Source organism: Neoarius graeffei, chromosome 2, assembly GCF_027579695.1.
Source record: "Neoarius graeffei isolate fNeoGra1 chromosome 2, fNeoGra1.pri, whole genome shotgun sequence".
NCBI classification, from domain to species: Eukaryota; Metazoa; Chordata; class Actinopteri; order Siluriformes; family Ariidae; genus Neoarius; species Neoarius graeffei.
In genome coordinates, this window is record NC_083570.1 from 35948046 (window position 1) to 35972937 (window position 24892).

The 24892-nt window shown below is 41.6% G+C and overlaps 1 protein-coding gene across 1 annotated transcript in view; it reads left to right on the forward strand.

The window, feature by feature from the left end:
* Positions 1-24892, forward strand: part of nbas (NBAS subunit of NRZ tethering complex) — a 547303-nt gene that overhangs the window by 478631 nt on the left and 43780 nt on the right. Inside the window, exons 50-51 of the mRNA XM_060914123.1 lie at positions 21204-21348; positions 23096-23224. Coding sequence (XP_060770106.1) covers positions 21204-21348; positions 23096-23224 — 274 coding nt within the window. The remainder of the gene's footprint in view (positions 1-21203; positions 21349-23095; positions 23225-24892) is intronic.

Consider the following 24892-nt stretch of genomic DNA (forward strand, 5'->3'; position numbering starts at 1 on the left):
TTAAGTTGCCTAATAATTCTGCACAGTGAAAGTTACCTGAACACATACATATTCTCCTAAAATGGTCAAAACTAAAAACGCCCCACTCTAACTTCCATACATATTCAGCTTTGATATTTATGAGTCTTTTTGGTTGATTGAGAACATAGTTGTTGTTCAATAATAAAACTAATCCTCAAAAATACAACTTGCCTAATAATTCTGCACTCCGTGTATTATAATGTGCTAGTACCTGTTACTTTAATTTCATTATTATTTTTTTGTTTAAATCAGTATAATGTGCTAGTAAACTTAAGTTTAATTTCATTATAATTTTCGAGTACACTTTAAATTGTTATATCTTGCTAGTTTCAATTCATCAAAATTTACTACTACAATTTAATCTACATGCATTCTACATTACCAGTACAGTTTACCAGTACACTTTCGATTAAATTCAGTACAGTTTCCTAGTACAGTTTCATCTAAATGCCTTATAACTTGTTCATGTCAGTCAGTTCAAATTCAATAGTTTGCTTGTTCATTTTTATCCCCCGCTGGCCGAAAGGCCCAAAGGGGGATTATGTCATGGCGATGTCCGTTCGTCCGTCCATCCATCCTGGGAAGGGTACCCACCTTCTGAAATCAACTCCTCTCGCAATTTTTGGAGGAATTTCACAAAAATTGATAGGATTCTTTGATATACAACCCCGATTCCAAAAAAGTTGGGGCAAAGTACAAATTATAAATAAAAATGGAATGCAATGATGTGGAAGTTTCAAAATTCCATATTTTATTCAGAATAGAACATAGATGACATATCAAATGTTTAAACTGAGAAAATGTATCATTTAAAGAGAAAAATTAGGTGATTTTACATTTCATGACAACAACACATCTCAAAAAAGTTGGGACAAGGCCATGTTTACCACTGTGAGACATCCCCTTTTCTCTTTACAACAGTCTGTAAACGTCTGGGGACTGAGGAGACAAGTTGCTCAAGTTTAGCGATAGGAATGTTAACCCATTCTTGTCTAATGTAGGATTCTAGTTGCTCAACTGTCTTAGGTCTTTTTTGTCGTATCTTCCGTTTTATGATGCGCCAAATGTTTTCTATGGGTGAAAGATCTGGACTGCAGGCTGGCCAGTTCAGTACCTGGACCCTTCTTCTACGCAGCCATGATGCTGTAATTGATGCAGTATGTGGTTTGGCATTGTCATGTTGGAAAATGCAAGGTCTTCCCTGAAAGAGACGTCGTCTGGGTGGGAGCATATGTTGCTCTAGAACCTGGATATACCTTTCCGCATCAATGGTGTCTTTCCAGATGTGTAAGCTGCCCATGCCACACGCACTAATGCAACCCCATACCATCAGAGATGCAGGCTTCTGAACTGAGCGCTGATAACAACTTGGGTCGTCCTTTTCCTCTTTAGTCCGAATGACACGGCGTCTCTGATTTCTATAAAGAACTTCAAATTTTGATTCGTCTGACCACAGAACAGTTTTCCACTTTGTCACAGTCCATTTTAAATGAGCCTTGGCCCAGAGATGACGTCTGCACTTCTGGATCATGTTTAGATACGGCTTCTTCCTTGAACTGTAGAGTTTTAGCTGGCAACGGCGGATGGCACGGTGAATTGTGTTCGCAGATAATGTTCTCTGGAAATATTCCAGAGCCCATTTTGTGATTTCCAGTACAGAAGCATGCCTGTATGTGATGCATTGCCATCTAAGGGCCCGAAGATCATGGGCACCCAGTATGGTTTTCAGGCCTTGATCTTTACGCACAGAGATTCTTCCAGATTCTCTGAATCTTTTGATAATATTATGCACTGTAGATGATGATATGTTCAAACTCTTTGCAATTTTACACTGTCGAACTCCTTTCTGATATTGCTCCACTATTTGTCGGTGTGGAATTAGGGGGATTGGTGATCCTCTTCCCATCTTTACTTCCGAGAGCCGCTGCCACCCCAAGATGCTCTTTTTATACCCAGTCATGTTAATGATTTATTGCCAATTGACCTAATGAGTTGCAATTTGGTCCTCCAGCTGTTCCTTTTTTGTACCTTTAACTTTTCCAGCCTCTTATTGCCCCTGTCCCAACTTTTTTGAGATGTGCTGTTGTCATGAAATTTCAAATGAGCCAATATTTGGCATGAAATTTCAAAATGTCTCACTTTCGACATTTGATATGTTGTCTATGTTCTATTGTGAATACAATATCAGTTTTTGAGATTTGTAAATTATTGCATTCTGTTTTTATTTACAATTTGTACTTTGTCCCAACTTTTTTGGAATTGGGGTTGTACGTCGGTAATTCGCATATTGCAATTTCGTTCCATTCAATCGCATTTTACCAGAGTTATGGCCCTTGATTACCAAACTTGTACTTTAACAATTTCATGAGGGTGTATTAAGCACTTATAGCATAGATATAGTTGCCAGCGGGGGATATTGTGCTCTCAGAGCACTCTTGTAATTTTAATTTAAAGTCATTGTAATTTGTTCGTATCATTTAAAAAAAAAACTTTTCATTTAACTTAAATTACTAAATGATAAATTCATGTAAATTCATCACAGCCAGTGTACAGCTTTTTCTTTTAAATTAGACCATGACATTCATTCAGATTATTGAGCGCACAATAAAAGAAAGTAAAATCATAAGGCCCAGACCATCAGGAAGACTGTAGCTAAATGAGATTTACAAACTGAACTGATTCTCCCTCTACTTCAGTTCCTTTAACTTTATTAACTGCCAGATCTGTACAGTGAACTTTAAGAGACTGGATAACCTACAAGTGAGAAAATTCGGATAGTGGCTTCATTAACGGTTTGATTCACATGCACCATCTACCACACTAATAATAGCACAAAGTCCTGCACTATATCTGTTTGCAACGAAGACGAGCACACTCCAGTGATTGTTAAATAATGGTGTCTTAAAATCAAACCTCTAAATCTACTCTTGGTTCCATGCACTATTGTTAATTGTTAGGGAAATATGTGTTGTAAATCTATGTGGTGGATTTTCTATCTTGCTTCACCACTAAAAAAATTAAGGAATGAGACTTTATGAGAAAAACCAACTTTATTTTCAGGTACCTGAGGGAAGAACAGACTCTTATGCAGCACGCTCAGTGCAGTCTTTAAAACCATCTTTGTCTAACAGCTCTTTTCATGCAGTGGATATAAAAAGTCTATACACTCCTGCTAGAATTGCAGACTTCTGAGATATAAAAAAAAAATTAAAACAAGAAAAAAATCATCTGATTTTTCCCCCTTTAATGTGGCACAGCAACCAGCACACTTCAAGTGTAAAACAAATAGAAATGCTTTAGGAAAAAAAGTAAAAACTCACTTTGAGGTTAGTGTCTACCCTCTTGATTTGGCAATTTAATTCCACTCTTCTTTGCAAAACTGCTCCAGATCTATCAAATTGCAAGGGGATCTCCTGGACTCATCCCTCTTCAAGTCATTCCACAGATTTTCGATAGGATTTAGATAGGACTCTGATTGGGCTCATCATCTTTTGAAGTCATCCTTTTGTTGACTTAGGTTTCTGGTTTGTGTCGTTATCATGTCTGAAGGTGATCTTCAGCTGTCTAATAGAGGCCTACAGATTTCATGCCAAAATAGATTGTTATTTGGAGAATAGAATGGAGATTTTATTGTCATTTGTAGTACAGTACAGTAGGTACATTGAAATTCTTGTATCTCCAGGAGTCAGCTTTTATAAAAACAGGCAAAGAAAGACAATTAAAAGAGCAGCATAAACAAAGTAATAAATACACACTATATAAAAATACGACCACAAGTTGACCTAGAGGTTAGCGTGTCCGCCTCTCGACCGGGAGATCATGAGTTCTACTCGCGGTCGGGTCATACCAAAGACCATCATAAAAATGGTATCTACTACCATCTCGCAAGGCACACTGCAGTACAGATGTGAGTGGGGAAGTCAAACTTTCGTGGTTACCAGAGGACTAGCCCCCCACTGTAAACCTAACTGTATAGGCAAGAGGTCGAGGGCTACAGAAACGGAGATTGGCGCCACACCCATACACCTTAAAGAGTTGATTAGTACTGGGACAGGAGACTGCCTGGGAAGACTAGATTCTGGCGTGAGAGGGACTTTGACTTTTTTTTTTTAATATAAAAATACACACTATGAATTTTTGCACAAAGCAAAAAAGCAGTGGACTGGGGAAGCTGTCTTGTATGGCAGAGACTCGGAGATTGAGAGGGGATGAGGTAGTTGAATACAAAATTCCATTCTGTAAGATTTTGTGCCAAATTAAAAGACTGTTCACATGGTAACGGTATGATAAGCACTTTCACTCTTTCGGTTTCGATTGGTTTCTCTTTTGTGGTGGGAACATCCACCGTAAACAGGATAAAATCTGTCAGCCATAGTTTAGGCTATTTGGAGGTAAAACCTGTTGTGAGATGGTACGCAAATTTTATGTGCTTTGGATGATTCAGGACAGCAAATCAATTCATGATTCAGTTCATGATTCAGGACAGCAGTTCAATCTTGAGAACTGCGACACTGATGATGAGTGGTGCACTTTTTTTTTTTTAACTTCGACTCAATCCAGCCGGAGATCAACTCTGTAAGGTATGTGAGTGTTTTGAGGTCTTAAGTGCTCATGGTGTGAATGTAGTGTTGCCCTTAGCAATCTGTCTGGCAGTGGCTAGAAAAAGCTGCAATGGAAGCATGCCTTATGAGTGGTGATGCTCTGTGGCCTGTGGTGTCTCAGGTTGCATCCTGGGTCCTTCCACCTGAACAGTGAGCGAGCTGGGCAATGATCAACAAAGATGCTCTGTGACTGTGCTTTTCTGCTGCAGCGCTGTGTAGTGTGCGTCAATGGAGGCGATGTCATAGCCAATGATTCTCTCAGCAGTTTTGATGACTCATTGAAGAGATTTCCTCTCATCCTGGATCGTGTTTCCAAACTACACAGTGATCCCGCTTGTGAGAAGACTCTCAATGAGTTCTCCGTCAACCTGGGTGAAGGGCTGATGTCCGAGTCTGGCCTGATAAAATGAAGCTGCTGTTCTGCTTTCTTCACTGTTGTCACACAACCTTCTTCGAGTTTTTTTTTTTATCATACAAGCATGATAAACATATTGACAAACTTTATCCTTTACACTTTCCTATGTGCCCACTGCCAAATAATATTATAGTTTTTAAATTACCTAAATTAGATGAAACATAAAGCTAGTCACCTTACTTTGTAACACCGGAGTCGGAGTGCTGAGCGCCCACTTATGCATTCATAAAAGACTATTCACATGCTAACGGCATGATAATCGCTTTCACTCCTTCAGTTTCGATTGTTCTCTATTTCATGGTGGGACCGCCCACCATAAACAGGATAAAATCTGTCAGCCATAGTTTAGGCTATTTGGAGGTAAAACTTGTTGCGAGATGGCATGCAGATTTTATGTGCTTTGGATGATTCAGGACAGTGATTCAATTCATGATTCAGGACAGCAATTCAATTGAGTCTTGAGAACTGTGACACTGATGATGAGTGGTGCGTTTTTTCTTTCTTTTTTTTTTTTACTTTGACTAGATCCAGCCGCAGATCAACTTGAGTAAGTGTAAATATTTCTTCTATTTCTGATGAGCAGATCGGTTGATATGCGTGCTCTGTAGTGCATACACAGGAAAAATGACTGAGCAATTTTTCCGGAGTTAAAAGTATTTTCCTCCAAAATAGTTAATTTTGCTCTATTTTGAGTTTAGAGAGTCAAATTACAGAGTAATTGTATAACAGAGTTGGTTGTGGCTCTGAACTGAGTAAAACAGTACAAGAGTTAATTTCAAGACACACTGAAAAGAGTCAAATACCAAAATAGTCAAATACCAGATAAATGAAGGTGTTGTAAAAAGCAGTTTTAGAACTGTGTTGGAATGTGTGTGTGGGGGGGGGAACATGACCTTACCCATTGTGACTTGACCTGATGGGATTAAGAGTTAATCTGATGGGATTAAGAGTTGGCAGTGGGATGGGTTTTCACTCTTCTCAATGAATGGAATGGAAATTTTTACACTACTCACTGAATACCCCTCCCACTGCCAACCCATTATCCTAAAACAGTAGGACATACATTTTTTGATGGCCAGTTAATTGTCCAAATCAGTGGAGCAGATTTAAGTTTTTGTGCTTGACTGAACAGAATCACCTCAAGTGACCAAAATGGATCGTCACAATGGGTAAGGTCATGTCTTTTCAAACATTCCAACACAGTTCTAAAACTGCTTTTTACAACATCTTCATTTATGTTATTTTTTTAAAGTACAATCATGACATACATTCTACAAAGATATAATTGTAGCTGAACTTGTGCTGAATACAAAAAAGTCATATGACTGAAAATGCTGCTTAGATTTGTTGAAATTAACAACAAAATCAGAGCATGTCAGAATCATTAGTGCCAGAAAATACTCTCAGACCCCAGAGGGTTAATAATGATATTGATGTCCTAGGTCAGGGGTCGGCAACCCAAAATGTTCAAAGAGCCATTTTGGCCCAAAAAAAGCAAAAACCGTACCTGTCTGGAGCCGCAAAAATAAAAGCCGTATATGACCTTAATATGAAGGCAACATAGACTGTCAGTACATTAGTTATATAAGCATACTATTGAAAGGACTAAGTAGGCTGCAAATACAAAATGAACATTCATGGTTAAATGTTTATTTTCCCTGCAGCGCATCCTGGAGAGAATGATGCATCACGTGACTACGCTGGCGCACGATATTTGGTGCTTGAAGTTTAACTTCCATTACAGTATCAGTGCGTTATGTTTTGTTGCACTGATTATAGAAATACAAGACATGCAAATACAGATTTTTGATGTCACCTCTTTTTATTTTGAGGTCGCGAGAAAAAAAACACAATGGGATGTGCGTAATAGGCCTTTCAGACCGCAAATGAAATGTCATCTTCAAACCTCAATAACAATGCAACGCTTCTCTTTCACCCTTATCTGGGCAACAGAGTGCAATAACACACAGCCTGCGTTTAAAACGCCGCCTGCAAATATGAAAATAAAATGACTGCCTTTTGAAACGGTAAGTAGGCTATGCAATTTCTGTGCATTATCCCGTTTTCTTTAGTCTTCCGCAAATGCCAAGTTAAGTAGGCTAGCCTAAGTAGTGCAAATGAGTAAAATAAATATAACGATCCTTTTCTATTCTCCCCCCACGTGGCGTCACACACAAATAAAGAGGCTACAATCGCAAACGAGTAAAACAATTAAAATGCTTACTTAAACATACAACACAGCAGAACAGCTGAAATTAACAAAATTAAAACAAGACAGTTAAAGTTCGATTTCTGTGTATTATCCTCTTCTCTTTGGTTCGTAAATGCCAAGTAGCAGTCAGTGCGAGGGTCAAACGCCGGAGCCTCCTCTTCTCTTCCCCCTCTTATCTACAGACACGCACAATACATCTTCAGACCTGAGTGATAAAACACAAATATATGGCTACTGATAAATATATAGGCTACTGACAAAATCAGAAATCTGGTCATAAAAACAGCCACTTTGTTAGGCCGACTAAATATGCGACAGGATTGTGTTGTCACCTGTTCAATGTGACTTCTGTTTTCGGACATCATTGGACAGCTTCTCAACATCGGGCATGTAAGATGAAACTTTAATCTTCACGCAGGACTGCAAGCTCTCATCTGTGAGGCGGGTGCGGTATTTGGATTTGATGTAGCTCACGTTTGAGAATATCTGCTCGCACAGATATGTTGATCCAAAGATGGATAATACCCCAAATGCGTATGTCTTCATGTTCCTGTAAGTGTCGGGAAGGGCCTTCCATGTTTCAAACACAAGTTTTTCTGGTGTTGGGAGGCTTTCAATGTCGCTCCATTTGTGATTTTGGGCAGCATGGGCTTTCTGGCGGCTGACGTCTTCAAGCTCTGCTGTCAGACTTTTGAATTTGGCCACCCACAAATCTTTGTCAGCTATATCAGCCATTTCCATTTCGAGGTCAGCTTGATTTACTCCTGGGAATGTATTCAACAAGGAAGGGTCAATTTCCAGGGGTGTGACAGGGAAAGAAAGTGTCATTTTTTCCTTTCGGAACTCACTAAATCTGCTCCCAAATGCAGCTTGCATATCAACGATTGCACCTTGCAAATAATCACCATTGAGAGTGTGATCCTGATGGGCATCTTTGAACTCTCTCAGGGAGGAGAAGTGAGAGAGCGTGCCTCGCTGTACATCCCTAGCGAATACTGCCAGTTTGCGCTCGAATGACAAAACGGCTTCCAGCATTTGCAGTGCAGTGTTTCCCCTCTCCTGGAGACTTTTATTAAGCGTGTTTAGGTGACGTGTCATGTCAACCATGAAATGCAGTTTTTCCAGCCACTTGGTGTCTTCCAGTTATGGGTAGCTCAGGTCTTTGCTTTTCAGGAATGTTTTAACGTGTTCTAAACAAGCTACAAAGCGACACAAAACGTCACCTCTGGATAGCCAGCAGACTTTGTTGTGTAGCAGGAGATCCGCATATTCGCTGTCAACTTCATCAAGCAATTCACGGAACTGACGGTGGTTTAAAGCTTTTGCAATTATTTTGTTCACAATCTGGATGACAAGGTTCATCACCTCCATACACTCCGGTGGGAATGTTTGTGCACACAGTGCCTCTTGGTGCAAGATGCAATGGAATACGAGCAGATGCCGATCCAATGCTTTTTGTAGTAAAGTCACAAACCCCCTTTGCGACCCTCTCATACTAGGTGCGCCGTCTGTAGCCACTGAAATCAGGTGGTTAGTGTTTATTCCGTTATTATTTAAACACTGCAGCACAGCCTCGCAGATGTCCTCACCCCGTGTTTGGCCTTTCAGTGGCATCAATCCTATCATTTCCTCTTGCGGCCCATCAGAATTCACGTACCTGCATAACACAGCTGTCTGCTCGATATCGGTCACGTCACACGACTCATCACAGGCAATTGAGTACGCTGGAGCGGAATTGATGTCCTTGATTTGCTGATCGGTGATGTCGTTTGCCATTTTATTGGCCCTGTCCTTCACCGTCTTTGCGGAGAGAGGCATGTCTTTAATTTTCTGGATGATCTTGGTTTTGTTTTTGAAGTCCGAAAATAGGTGCTCTGATATTTTAACCAATGACTCCTTCATGTACTCACCATCGGTGAATGGTTTTCCGCGCCTTATTATCTCCCGGGCCGCAACAAAACTTGCAGCGGTGGTAGAGTTTGGAGATGTAATCCACTTCTTGAAACTGTTTTTTCGACCTTCAAATTTCTCCACAAGCATCGCAATGGCTCCTTTTCTCTCCGTTCCAACTGGGTGATCGGCAGCAAATTTAGCATGCTTAAGCTGGAAATGTCGCTCCAAATTGCTCTTCTTGTTATTTGACAACTTCTCATTGCAAATCAAACATGCAGGCAATCCTTCAGCATTGGCAATGAAAGCAAACGCGTCTGTCCATTCTTCTTTAAATCCCCTGTTCTCATCAGCTATCTTTCTTTTTTTGCCTTTAGAATCCATTGCCCATCACACACAACAGTGCATCTCTGACAACAGTGTAGCACAGTGTCGCAGGCTATGACGCAATTCTGCTATTTGGCGCCATTCTGAAATTCGGTATTTTAAATACATTATACACCTACATTACATACATTTTTACAGCATAAGAATTTTACTGTCATGTTCCTCTCTAAAATACCATATTAAAACAACAACAAAATCATTCTTTTTCTATTTTCACAAATTTTTGAAAAAGCTCCAGAGAGCCACTAGGGGGGTGCTAAAGAGCCGCATGCGGCTCTGGAGCCGCGGGTTGCCGACCCCTGTCCTAGGTGGAAACATAGTCGTACGTGTACAGGACAAAGAGTTTGTGGCTGAGACAACAGCCCCGGGGGTTCCTATGCTGACTACGAGTTAAGCAGAGACATTATTTCCCATCCTCACCACCTGTGGTCTCTCTGTACAGAAATCCAAAATTCAGTTAGAGGTGGGTGTTGGCACTCCAAGGCCTGCCAGCTTCACAATCCGCTTAATTGCCTGGATCGTGTTGAAAGCAGAGCTGTAATCCAGAAAGGGCATGTGTGCATATATTCTGTTAGTGTTCAAGTATTCCAGTATAGAGTGAAGCACCAGGGTCACCGCATTGTCCAGTGATTTGTTCAGGTGGTAGGCAGACTGTTGGGGGTCCACCATGTCTGGAACCACATAGTTTATTGATTGGAGAACTGTCTTTTCCGGGCACTATCCCAGAGTCATTCATTATGAATGTGTTTGTTTTTAGGGACTGTTATCTCATCTCATTATCTCTAGCCGCTTTATCCTGTTCTACAGGGTCGCAGGCAAGCTGGAGCCTATCCCAGCTGACTATGGGCGAATATTACTTGTGGCCTTCTTAAAAATGTTCATATCTGTGGCCTGTATGCAGCCCTGCAAGTCTACCAGCACACTGTCAGTTCATATCTTAACAGTTCTAATTATGACTGGATGAGCTTTCATCCTTGTGGTGTGGGTGCGCTGTAACAGAATTGACAGGTGGTCAGATTTACCAAAGTGGGGTTTGGGGACAGCAGTATAAGCATTCCTTATGTTACTGTCGCAGTTGCCCAAAGTGTTGTTTCCTCTGGTGGGAAAATTAACAATCTGGTGGAGTTTGGGTATATTTTTTCAAAGACTAAGGTGATTAAAATCCCCCAAAACAACAAGAGCGGTATCTGAAATAGGTATTCTCATATCCACTGGTCATATTGCGCAGTTCTCCAAGTGTGTTGTCCTCACTGGAAGAGGTGGAGATGTAAACAACATCCAGTATAATGTATTGCAGTTCTCTTGGTAAATAAAATGGCCTGCACTTTAAAGTAATATATTTCCCATCCCCGGAGCAGGACTGGGATTATTACCCTAGTGTCAGTACAGCAGTAGTTTTTGACGAGATTCTGTGTTCCTCCCCCATGTGTTTTGCCGCACTCCGCAACATTGCAGTTTGTTCTGAAGACTGTGTATACTCCTGGGGTTATGGACTCATCTGGAGTCCTCTGTCCCAGCCACGTTTCACAGAAACACAGCACAGAATAGTACTAAATAATACCTCTGTGTAGCCATCTGATTAAGGAGGTCATCTGCTGTATTTTTCAGAGACTGGCTCTGCATCACTCCAGCAAGGCAATGTAGTCCTGGGATGTACTGAGGAGCGTTGTATGCGATTCAACTGAGCCTGCCTCTTGACCCTGGCTAGGGCAATGTGGGTTGGGGGGCTTGGTGAACTGGGGCTATGTCAGAGCATGGAGGAGGTAGTTTGCCCAACATGTGTGCGGGGAAATGCTGACGTGTGACGACGTGAAACATGAACCTTATCCTTGGTCTGGACATATTCTCGGGGCCCCCTTTACGCCCTTGGGGTGCGGGAGGGGTCAATCCCTGAAATGTGCCTTGGCTGTTTCCTTGGCCCCTAACTGGTGATGGCTGGGTGTTTGGAGGACAGTGGGATCTTGTGATGATTACACATTTCATACAAGCGAGCTACCCGATCGCAGTGACCAGCACTGTATCATGCGAGGTAACTAGAAGGCAATGTGATACACACGAAGCCATGTTTGGCCAGAACCCTATCCAGATGTCCAAGGAAGGACAAACAGTGAACCAACGACAGGGTCATGGGTGTCAAAGGCTCATTGATTCACATGGGGCATGAAAGGTAGCCAATATGGTCCAATCCCACAGAAGAGCTACTGTAGCACAAACTGCTGAAAAGATTAATGCTGACACCTTTCTGTTTTAGCCAGCATTAACTTTTTCAACAGTTGGTGATAGTAGCTCTTCTGTGGGATTGGACCATATAGACCCTTTTCAGTCATGTGACCTTCGTAAACGCGACCGCCATTTTGGACATGTAGTGGACTTCGGCTCGAATCAGTTTGAATGTGAGGAAGGCGACAAACGAAAAACATAAAAGAAAAAGGAGCGAGATGCAGAAAACACCTTCACTATCCAGCGATGTAGGGCATTTACAGGGCGAGCAGAGGGAGAGGTATTTGCAAAAATTGAGGTTGGCAGGCTTAGAGAACGACGTTTACCTGCTTCCACCAGGATTGTTCACTGACGTACGGAAGTACACGAAGCCCTCGTCTTTACCTGACTTCGGCCCACATTATCTGTATACCTATGTCGTTAAAAACCCATCGCCATACACATACACGCCAACGTCCGAGGTTCCGGAGCGCGCTCCGGCTTGCTCCAGGAGTGCTCCAGCCGAGGTTCCAGAGCGCGCTTCGGCTTGCTCCAGGAGTGCTCCGGCCGAGGTTACGGAGCGCGCTGCTTAATTTGAGGGCAACCTCGGCCGGAGTGTGCTCCGGAACCTCGGCCGGAGCACTCCGGGAGCAAGCCGGCGCGCGCTGCTTAATTTGAGGGGAACCTCGGCCGGAGCACTCCGGGAGCAAGCCAGCGCGCACTGCTTAATTTGAGGGAGAGCAAGCCGGAGCACTCCGGGAGCAAGCCGGCGCACACTGCTTAATTTGAGGGAGAGCAAGTCGGCGCGCGCTGCTTAATTTGAGGGAGAGCAAGCTGGCACGCGCTCCGGAACCTCGGACGTTGGCTCCGGCAGCTATTTATACTGGATCCGGTGTAAATAGCTGCCGGATCATAATTACAGTAAACTAGTAAATACAGTAAAGGAAAAACTTGAGACTGAAAGGTTTTAACAGTCATCCAAATGACTGAACGTAAACATTGCTACAGTAACATACCAGCTACTTGTTGACATTAGCTAGTCAACAATAGCTACTACAGAAGAACAAAGAGGTTACAATGGGTTATTTTAGCCTATTTGGTTACACACTCGCTGCCACAGAATGTTAACAGCAATGTAATGCCTTTTCTGGCTAATTTTATTCGTCTTACCTCCAACAAAGTGGTCACTACACAAGCGTTGGTATGCCGAGGGCTGCCAATCTGTTAATGGCCGCTATCCATCTTCTCCGTCGGGATCCGATAAAATGATAAACCTTGCCTTGTTTGTTGATGGCTACTACATCCAGGTGCACAACAATATAGTGGCATGATGGAAGTCTTGCTGAAAGTAAAAACTTTCTTTGCTGCCGTTCCTCACTGTTGGCTGTGGTAAACTACTGGTAGTACACGTCCAAAATGGCGGCCGCGTTTGTCGTGACGTCACGTGAAAAGGGTCCATAGGCTACCCTTCGTGCCCCATACAAATCAATGAACCTTCGACACCCATAACCCTGTCGCCGGTTCACCGGTTGTCCTTCCTTGGACCACGTTTGGTAGGTACTAGCCACTGCATACCGGGAACACCACACAATATGTGCCATTTTGGAGATGCTCAGACCCAGTCATCTAGCCATCACAATTTGGCCCTTGTCAAAGTCGCTCAGATCTTTACGGTTGCCCCTTTTTCCAAATTCCAACACATCAACTTCAACAACGACTGTTCTCTTGCTGCCTAATATATCCCACCCCTTAACAGGTGCCGTTGTAATTATATAATCAGTGTTATTCATTTCACTTTTCAGTGGTCAGAATGTTATGGCTGATTGGTGTATTTCTGTTCGTGTCCAAGTGTTCCAGTATAGAATGAAGCACCTGCCAAAGGTGTGTCTACAAAGTACTCACTCAAGAGGCTGAATACTTGTCTATATGTTTAATAAATTTGCCAAAATTTCCAAAAAACATGTTTTCACTTTGTCATCATGAATTATTGAGTGCAGATTGATTGTCCAAAAATGTAATCAAGTTTAAATTAAATCTGTAATATAAAGCTGAAGGGGTCTGAATATTTCCATTTCACTGTGTGTGTGTGTGCGCGCGCGCGCGCATGTGTGCACGTCAATGAATGCGAGTGAGGGGGCGTTGTGGCTCAGGTGGATAAGGCGCCATACCATAAATCCGGGGACCCGGGTTCGATTCCGACCCGAGGTCATTTCCCGATCCCTCCCCGTCTTTCTCTCCTGCTCATTTCCTGTCTCTACACTGTCCTATCCAATAAAGGTGAAAAAGCCCCCCCAAAAAAAAATCTTTAAAAAAAAAAAAAATGAATGCGAGTGAGACATTATATTGTCTAATATTTCTCATATTATTTGTAATAACATTTTCTACAAATGAACTTTATTACAAAATGAAACCTTCCCTTTTCCCAGAGCAGGTGTAGATTTTACAAGAGCCTGTTAAATAAACTGAGTAAAATATTAGAAGTGGCAGTTAAAGAACGGAGCAATAAGAAGAATATTAAAGACAGGAAATGATTTTGATACTTCTCTGACTAAACAGAGACACCCACACTCAAGGCCAACATGAACAAAAGGTTAGTGTGCACGGCTTTCTGTGGGAATGTCCTTAGTGTGAGATGCTAGAGAAATGAACAGAGTGTAATGAGGGTTTCTACCCACCCACTCAATTTCTGCATACGTGTCACTGCTTTTAATGGGCTTGCTCATGTGGGTGTTTCCATAAACACTTAAAACTTTAATGATTTTTTTGTTGTTGTTTACCTCCAAAAGCTTCTTTAGCTTGTGCTACTTTTATGTGCTTCAGAACTCAGTGTCTTGAGAAATTGAAATGGACCAGATCTCGAACTCAGATGTCTTCAGTGTATAGCAAAAACAAAAGATCTGGCCTTGTCATTTCAGTACTTTTGGAGAAGAAAATCTCTAAATTATAAATTTTAATAGATTTTTTTTTTATTATACTCCTGATCGGGGGAGATACTGACTTACCTCTGTCCTTCCTTCCGTCCGTATCTCTGTATTTACGTCAGTCCAAAACGCCCTTTTTCTCAGCAACCACAAATCATAGCCACTTGGTACCAAACTTCAGCTTGGGGTTCTATACCATGTATACCGTATTCAGGTCTGTCGCACATCGACTTCCTGTTTACCGACTGAATATATGAAACACATATAGCGTAGATTTACAAAATTTTGTAACACTTTTCTCAGCAACTACAAATCACAGCTGCTTGATATTTGGTACCGAGCTTCAGCTTGGGGTTCTATACCGTGTGTACCGTTTTCAGGTCTGTCGCACATTGACTTCCTGTTTACCGACTGAATGCATTTATGAAACATATAAGGTGGATTTTGACGCTATTTCAAGAAGAAAAATGCTATTTCAGAATGCCAGTTTACCAGGATGCTATTTGAAATCCCTGGGGAGAACACTGCTCTTTACTTCCTTGTTTCAGGGTTAATTATTTGTTGAAGTAAACATTCATAAGTGTCCTATTCCATCGATTGCTCGCATTCTGATATAAGCGAGAGCGGGGGGATACGATACGTAAGTGAGCAGTAGCTCACAGTTGATCTTGTTTATCCACTGTTACCTACCTATCTTCATGCCTAGGGGCACATAAGGCCTCCACGGAATGCCTCCACCTCTTTCTGTTGGCTGCAGCAGCCCTTGCCTCTTCCCATGACCGCCAACCTGCCTCTTTCCTCTCTCTTTCCACTGTTCTTCGCCAGGTCGTCTTAGGCCTCCCTCTTTTCCTTTTTCCTTCAGGCGTCCATGTGAGTGCAGTGTTGGAATCGCCCCTTCTGGCTTGCCGTAGAATATGGCCAATCGTCTTCCATCTGCACCTCTTTACCTCCTTGCTCAAAGGCTTCATGCCCGCTTTCTCAAGTAGTTCTTTGGTAGTGACATGATCCTTCCACTCTATTTTAAGGATTCTCCTTAGACACTTATTGTGGAACACATCGATCCGCTTGTCGTCTCCTTTGTTCATTTTCCATGTTTCACACCCGTAGAGTAGCACTGGCACCACTAGGGTTTTGAACAATCTAAACTTGGTTCTCTTTGTGATGCTCTTGGAGTTCCATGTTCTTTTGAGTTTGGCAAATGCGCCTCTTGCCTTGAAGAGCCTATTCTTCAGATCCTTCATCCCTCCTCCCTCTTTACAAATGATAGCTCCCAGATAGTTAAAGTCCTCAACTTCACCAGTGTCTTGTCCATCGACTGTAACCCTTTCTTGACACTTCGCGTTGATCATCACCTTTGTCTTGTCTTTGTTGAGTTTCAGCCTGACCCGTCTTGCTTCTTTGTTCATTTTAGTTGTCTTGCTTTGGATATGTTGTTTAGTTGAAGAGAGTAGCGCTACATCGTCCGCAAAATCCAAATCATCAAGCTTAGATGTAAACCTCCACCTTATTCCGTTCTCTCCATTTCCCACAGTCCTTCTCATTACCCAGTCCATTACTATCAAGAACAGGAATCCCGACATGTTGCACCTTTGTTTGACGCCTATTTTGATGATGAACCACTCACGTGCTTCTGCCTGATCTTCTACAGCACACTCGAAATCGTCATAGAACACTCTCACCATCCTTATAATCTTGTCTGGGATTCCATATTTTTGCATGATTAACCATAGGCTTTCGTGGTGGATGGAATCGAATGCCTTCTCAAAGTCTATGAAGTTTACATATAAGCTAGCTTGCCACTCATTGGCTTGCTCGACGATGTTTCGTAACATGAAAATCTGGTCTGTTGTTCCTCTGCCCTTCCGATATCCTGCTTGCTCACTTCTCAGCCTGTTATCGACTCCATTCCGAATGCAGTCTATAACGATCCTTCCAAGTAGCTTGCCTACCACTGAAAGCAGAGTTATTCCTCTCCAGTTCTTACATTCTTTGAGGTTTCCCTTCTTTGGCAATTTGATAATCAGCCCCTTTTTCCATTTGTCAAGTATCTTTTCATGTTTCCATACTTTCTTCAGTAGCTGATGCACTTTCTTCGCTGAGAATTCTTTGTGTGCCTTCAACAGTTCAGCTGTGATAGAGTCGATTCCTGGAGACTTCCCATTCTTCAATCGCTCAGTTGCTGCTTTGACTTCCCCCAGGGTTGGTTTGATGACTGCAATTTCTTCAATTATTTCACTGAGATCAAACTCGCATTCATCCTCCGTTGTTATTGGATCTGTTGGTTCTTCCCTGTTCAGTACCTCCCTAAAGTGCTTTGTCCACCTTGACTGTATTTCCTTCTTTCCACTCATAAGATTACCTCTCTTGTCAAGGATTGCTGCGCTGCTTCTAGTTCTTTCGTTGCATAGCACTTTTGTCAGCCCGTGTAACATTCTCATGTGTTGTTTCCTTGCAACCTCCTCTGCCTCATTTGCGACGCTATCCATCCACTTTCTTTTGTCGCTCCTTATGCTTCTCTTCACCTCCCTACTCTTTTCCTTATATTCTGTTCTGAGCCAATTCTTGACCCTCTCTGAGTGAGTGCTTATAATCTTCTTATTTATCTCTTCTCTTTGATCTACAAGCACCCATGATTCTTCTGTTATCCATGGCTTTCTTTTCTTCCTTGGCTGACCTAATACTACTTCTGCTGCTCCCGTGTATGCCTCTTCCATTACTTGGAAGTCCCTTTCTATTTCGTCCTCCTCTCCTACACTAGGTGTCTCTTCTTCCAATGCTTGATATCTATTCTGCAAGGTGATAAATGTTTTCAAAACAGCTTCGTCTTTCAACTTGTTGGTGTCATGCTTAGTTCTTATACTTCCCTGTTCTTTTGGTTGTTTTTTTAGTCGTAGCTTCACTTTCGCGCATACAAGATAGTGATCACTTCCAATGTCTGCAGATCTATAAACTCTGGTATCAATTACTGAGTTGCGGAACTTCTTGTTTATCAGCACATGGTCTATTTGATTTCTCGTTTTCTCATCAGGTGATACCCAGGTAGCTTTGTGTACAGTGGTGCTTGAAAATTTGTGAACCCTTTAGAATTTTCTATATTTCTGCATAAATATAACCTAAAACATCATCAGATTTTCACACAAGTCCTAAAAGTAGATAAAGAGAACCCAGTTAAACAAATGAGACAAAAAATATTATACTTGGTCATTTATTTATTAAGGAAAATGATCCAATATTACATATCTGTGGGCAAAAGTATGTGAACCTCTCGGATTAGCAGTTAATTTGAAGGTGAAATTCGAGTCAGGTGTTTTCAATCAATGGGATGACAATCAGGTGTGAGTGGGCACCCTGTTTTATTTAAAGAACAGGGCTCTATCAAAGTCTGATCTTCACAACACATGTTTGTGGAAGTGTATCATGGCAAGAACAAAGGAGATTTCTGAGGACCTCAGAAAAAGCGTTGTTGATGCTCATCAGGCTGGAAAAGGTTACAAAACCATCTCTAAAGAGTTTGGACTCCACCAATCCACAATCAGACAGATTGTGTACAAATGGAGGAAATTCAAGACCATTGTTACCCTCCCCAGGAGTGGTCAACCAACAAAGATCATGCCAAGAGCAAGGCGTGTAATAGTCGGCGAGGTCACAAAGGACCCCAGGGTAACTTCTAAGCAACTGAAGGCCTCTCTCACACTGGCTAATGTTAATATTCATGAGTCCACCATCAGGAGAACACTGAACAACAATGCTGTGCATGGAAGGGTTGCAAGGAGGAAGCCACTGCTCTCCAAAAAGAACATTGCTGCTCGTCTGCAGTTTGCTAAAGATCACGTGGACAAGCCAGAAGGCTATTGGAAAAACATTTTGTGGACGGATGAGACCAAAATTGAACTTTTGGTTTAAATGAGAAGTGTTATGTTTGGAGAAAGAAAAACACTGCATTCCAGCATAAGAACCTTATCCCATCGGTGAAACATGGTGGCGGTAGTATCATGGTTTGGGCCTGTTTTGCTGCATCTGGGGCAGGACAGCTTGCCATCATTGATGGAACAATGAATTCTGAATTATACCAGCGAATCCTAAAGGAAAATGTCAGGACATCTGTCCATGAACTGAATCTCAAGAGAAGGTGGGTCATGCAGCAAGACAACGACCCTAAGCACACAAGTTGTTCTACCAAAGAATGGTTAAAGAAGAATAAAGTTAATGTTTTGGAATGGCCAAGTCAAAGTCCTGACCTTAATCCAATCGAAATGTTGTGGAAGGACCTGAAGCGAGCAGTTCTTGTGAGGAAACCCACCAACATCCCAGAGTTGAAGCTGTTCTGTACGGAGGAATGGGCTAAAATTCCTCCAAGCCAGTGTGCAGGACTGATCAACAGTTACCGGAAACATTTAGTTGCAGTTATTGCTGCACAAGGGGGTCACACCAGATACTGAAAGCAAAGGTTCACATACTTTTGCCACTCACAGATATGTAATATTGGATAATTTTCCTCAATAAATAAATGACCGAGTGTAATATTTTTGTCTCATTTGTTTAACTGGGTTCTCTTTATCTACTTTTAGGACTTGTGTGAAAATCTGATGATGTTTTAGCTCATATTTATGCAGAAATATAGAAAATTCTAAAGGGTTCACAAACTTTCAAGCACCACTGTATATCTCTCTAAGTGGAAACAAAGTCCCTGTTATGACTAACTCGTTCATGTCACAGAATTCGCAAAGCCTCTCTCCATTGTCATTCTGTCTTCCAATTCCATGCCTACCCATGATTCTCTCATAGCCCCAGTTTTCCTCGCCGACCTTCACGTTCATGTCACCTGTGACAACCAGCATATCGTGCTCCTTCTTAGCATTCAACACATCCTGCAGTCTCTCGTAGAATTCGTCCTTTACCGACTCCTCCGCATCCTCTGTTGGTGCATATTTATGTACGATGGTCAGTTTAACATGTTTGGAATAGAACCTGGCTATAATTATTCGTTCATTTACTGGCATCCAATCTATGAGTGTTCCTGTTGCAAATTTGGACATCAGTATTCCTACTCCATCTCTGTGGTTATTATCTTCTCTACCAGAGTATATGATGGTTTCTCCTTCCTCCAGTACTATCTTCCCTTGTCCCGTCCAATGTGTCTCACTGATTCCCCATGATTTCAATACCTCTCTTCTTCATCTCTCTTGATGCCTGTGCTATGTTCCCACTCTGGTACAACGTTCTTACGTTCCAATTTCCTATCTTCATGACGTTCTTAGGGTGGACTAATGGTCTCATCTGCTCAAGGGCTTCTGTGTGGCTTTCACCCCCATGCGTCATTGAACCTCTCATGGTGTGAGGAGTGACCACTGCGTCCCCCAGATTATGTGAAATCATTCCGTTTCTGGTTTCTGTAATAATCTGCTTTTTATGGGAGCGGGTTATCAGCCCGCAGCCCAACCCCCAACCTGGAGGACCAGGGAGTCACTGTTCGTCTGGCCCCTACCCTTCGACCTGTTCGGCATGGGTGACCCTACCAGGTGTACATGACACCAGCTGACATAGCTCTAGGGGTCACTGGGGCACTCAAACCGCTCCACCGTGATAAGGTGATGACTCCAACGGAGTGGTTGTTTATCCACTACTACATCATATTCATTATTATGCACAAAGTTTGGACACACTAGATTAAATAAATATTTTTTTCATCATCCAAAATAAATTCAAATAAAGCCTTATTGTTACAGTTTGTTCCCCAACACTTGAAAATCATGAATTTATGTCCGAATTTATTTCTGAGTAAAATTATTTTAGGCCTTTTCAATTGATTTGTATGTTTGTACTTTTATATTTGTTTTATTTGAAGCTGAGTGAAGCTCCACATAAACCTCTTTCAAAATCATTGCATGAAAATCAGTCAAAAATTCAAATCAGTCCACATTTATCAGTGTAAATATACTACAAAGCAGAATGTGTAGGCACACAGTAGGAAGGAAACTGAGCTGTTAATGTTCATATTCTGCTTGTAGTTCAGTAAATAGTGCTTTAAATAACACAGAGAATCATTTTACTAACGAAGAAGTAAAATGGACAACCTGGCAACCTCATTCCAACACTCAGCACCAGCTTGTAACCAACTTGCTTGGTGCCTTAAGCCTAGTTTATATAAAAGGTCGTGCTGCAGAGGTGCAAATACCGATATTTCTATGATTCCTCTATTTTTACACAAACCGTGGGTAAAAAGAACCTTCCTGAAACAAACGCTGTATTTTATACACAGTCCTTGGGGATGGTAGATCCTAAACCACTTCTTTCTTTTCAGATTTGGGGAAAAACCTGGTCATGTTAGGAATGAATCACAGAAGGGCATGCTGTTATAGGAAAATAATCAGTGACTGTTGTGTGATGCAAAGCAGGGGGTCGATTATTTTCCAATAGCAGTGTTCTTTTTTTTTTTTTGCACAAATTTACAGCTGATGTGACGTGAAACTGATAATTACAATGGGGCTTTTGCATCATGACACATTTAGCAGTTTCTTTCACACACACTCACTCATTCACACTTTTGGTTTGTACAGACTGGAGTCAGAGCAGAACCCCTGGGTGTGTGTGACATCAGCTGTGCTCACACACTGCTCTGCGGGATTGAACATCAACGTTGGACATGAGATCCTCGTCATGTGCCGCTCACTGTACACAACCAGGCATAAACTAAATCCTCAGGTACATGGTGTGTGTGTGTGTGTGTGTGTATACCATAGTAGCATAATGTTTGCGTGATGTTACTGAATCACAGCATGGTGTGAAGTCTTATTAATTCACCATTAGCAGCAAGATACAGAGGACTTTCTTGCAGATTACTTATTTTATATTAATACTATAATATATGCATTTTAGCAATATATTCCTTTTTTTGTCTTCTGTCCATGACTCCATAATGCCAGCTCACTTGAAAGTGCAATGTTTCTTATGCTGTGTTCACACTTATACCGGTACGAAAGTGGTATAACTGTATCGATACAAAGTATACTGGTACAGTTTAGTGCATCTGTCCACACTAGCGAGAAATGTTTACGGTTTTCTTTCACCATAGTTGAAATGCGCGTGCGCGAAATGTTTCCGTGGTTACTGAGTAACTTCCTTCTGAGAATATGGCGGATGAAACAACGTGTGTGTGCTTTTTGTTGTCAGTGTACAGTCTGTATTTCTGGTGGTCATTTATTCAATCGAATCGTATAAAACGCGCGAGGCAGTTGAGAAAGAAACAAACGAATCTCCGTTCTTCACTATTTTATTCAGCAAAGACATCGATTGAGGTGTGTGACTTTGCGCATGCGCATTATATTTGTATCGATACAGAACTGCTTCATCTGTCCACACTACAGCGAAGCGCTACAGTAACGATACTGTACCGGTACGAAACCCATACATTTGTGGGTTTCGTACCGATACAGTTATACCACTACAGTACCGGTATAGTTGCTAGTGTGGACAGGTGTTGCGGTACGAAAGTAGTTTCGTATCGGTACAAAATCCCTAGTGTGGACAGGGTATTAATGTTAGGCAGCAGGACTGTTTTTGTTCCAAAAGTCCAATAAACATGGAGGGCACTGTACAGTATGTTTTCTTATTGAGACATCAGATGTGTTTTAGATGAATACAAAGGACCAAAACGCCTCTAGGGAAAAAAAAACAAAACAAGCCTTATCAGTTTAGGTAGTTTGTGATCAGATACAGACTCTTATTATCTTTGTCAAAACAGAGAAGACCACTTACACCGTCGGGATATTTAACAGTTATTCCACAAAATCGAGTCGTACATGAGCTGATAGCCAACGAGGCACGTAGCACCGAGTTGGCTATAAGTTATGTACAATGAGATTGAGTGGAATAACTTTAATTCTGTCCACATTCACTGGGTTTTGAGAAACGGAGCATTTTTATTTTTTGCAAAGTTGATAAATAAAAACTTTATACAAAACGTCCAACAAAATCATTTCCACTTAGAATGCAAACAAATCGGTGAAATGACAGTAGCAATTTGTGAAAAATGCAATAATAATAATAATTATTGAAAAATAAAAAAAGATATGTTCTTACAATCAAAGACTTTTATTCCTTTTTTTTGTATTTTTTGGAGTTTTGTTTGTGAATAGTTTTTAGTTCCTCCTCAGGTGGTTTAGCAACACGCTGCGCCATTTTGTTTTTCTCTACTCATGGTATATGAACTGAGCTGATATCCTAGTAGCAGTAGTAGTAGTAGAGTGAAAACTCATTTCTCATTATAAATGTATCATTATGTAATGTTCATAAGTTGATGAGGTTATTAATCATTAATTAAAGTTAGGTGGAGAGTTCAGAAAGTCTTTTCTTTCATAGAAACGTCGACCACCTGAATGATTGCACACATTTTACTTTTTATTCATTTGAGGGGAAAAAATGACAAAGATTTTCTCTCTCCTCCTCTCAGTGCATTAGACACATCTCTTCTCTGCTGTTGAAGTGTGGATTCAAACTAGCAGCGTTCAAGCTGATGGCTGAGAGCAAAGACGAGCAGCTTCTTTCTCTGACTCTGGAACAAATCAAAAACATCGCCTCTGTAAGTTCTCCTTTTGAAGAAGAAGCCTTTATTTGTCACATGTACACTTAAGCACAGTGAAATTCCTCCTCTGCATTTAACCCATCTGAAACAGCGAACGCACACATACAAGTGAGTAATGAGTGCACACACACAGCCAGAGCAGTGGGCAGCTATGCTACAGTGCCCGGGGAGTAGTTGGGGGTTAGGTGCCTTGCTCAAGGGCATTCCAGCTATGATAGAAGAAGAAGAAACCTTTATTTGTCACATGCACACTTCAAGCACAGTGAGATTCATCCTCTGCATTTAACCCATCTGAAGCAGTGAACATATGCGCACACACCAGAGCAGTGGGCAGCCATACTACAGCGCCCGGGGAGCAGTCAGGGGTTCGGTACCTTGCTCAAGGGCACTTCAGCCCTAGGCCGCCCCATGTTAACCTAACTGCAAGTCTTTGGATTGTGGGGGAAACCAGAGCACCTGGAGAAAAACCCCACACAGACACGGGGAGAACATGCAAACTCCACACAAAAAGGCCCCCGTCAGCGGCTGGACTCGAACCCAGAACCTTCTTGCTGTGAGGTGACAGTGCTAACCACTACACTACTGTGATAGAGAGGGAGGGGAAAGTGCTGTTCATTCACTCAACTCCCCTCACATTTTTCCTGTCGGTCTTGGGAATTGAACCAGCATCCCTTTGGGCCCAAGGCTGTTTCTCTAACCTTCAGGCCGCCCATGTCTTTTCATCACTATACAGTTAGTTACTTTGAAGCCAAGGCCTATTTTACCCAACTCACACTGAGATTTAATTGTAAGATTATTCTCTCTGTTTCGGCATAGACGTGTGTGTGTGTGTGTGTGTGTGTGTGTGTGTGTGTGTGTGTGTGTGTAATAAACACATTATATTGAGAATGGCTTCCTCTGCAGCTGTCAGGAAGACACAGTATTTATGAGCTCCATGACCTCGGAGCATAAGCTTGGAGATGTACTGTCTACTGAAAGACAGAGACTTGGGATGAAATTTGAACACGGTGTTGAAGCGAACAAAGTCTTGAATTATTATTTTAACTTGACCTGGACGTTCTTATCTTTGACTTGTCAATGTTGAAATAAGAAAATCTATCTGAATAATGTAACTCAAACTACATCACTGCAGCCACCTTCATTTTTTTTTTTCAGGCAGATTGAGTCCTTGTGATAAAATTTCAGTGGAATTGCAGTACATCACTTCTCCATTCACTCCCCGACACTGATCTGCTTTTTATGCTCCATTACATTCATCCAGCTGTGCGACCTATTCATATTTACTGAGTAAAAAACACCTGGACCTGCTGTGATAGGAAAATAATCAATGATGCATTAATAGCATGATCTGAAGTGTTTTATTCCTCCACTGTAGCAATTTGCAGACACGAACATTTTTAAATTGAGATTTTGTATTTTTTATGAATTTATAACTACATTTAATGTTGTGAACAGTTACACTTTGGCAGCTATAAAACACACCAGCCCTCTCTATTCTCTGAGAAACTGCAGTGCCCTACCGTGTCACAAAACATACTTTTTAAAAAAATGTTACAGAGTCCTGACACTGGAGACTCCTTCCATCAGTGCTTGTTTTTAAAGCTTTCTTGTGGCATGTCAACCACATACAGGCACTGCATCAGAGGTAATAGTTAACGAAAACAA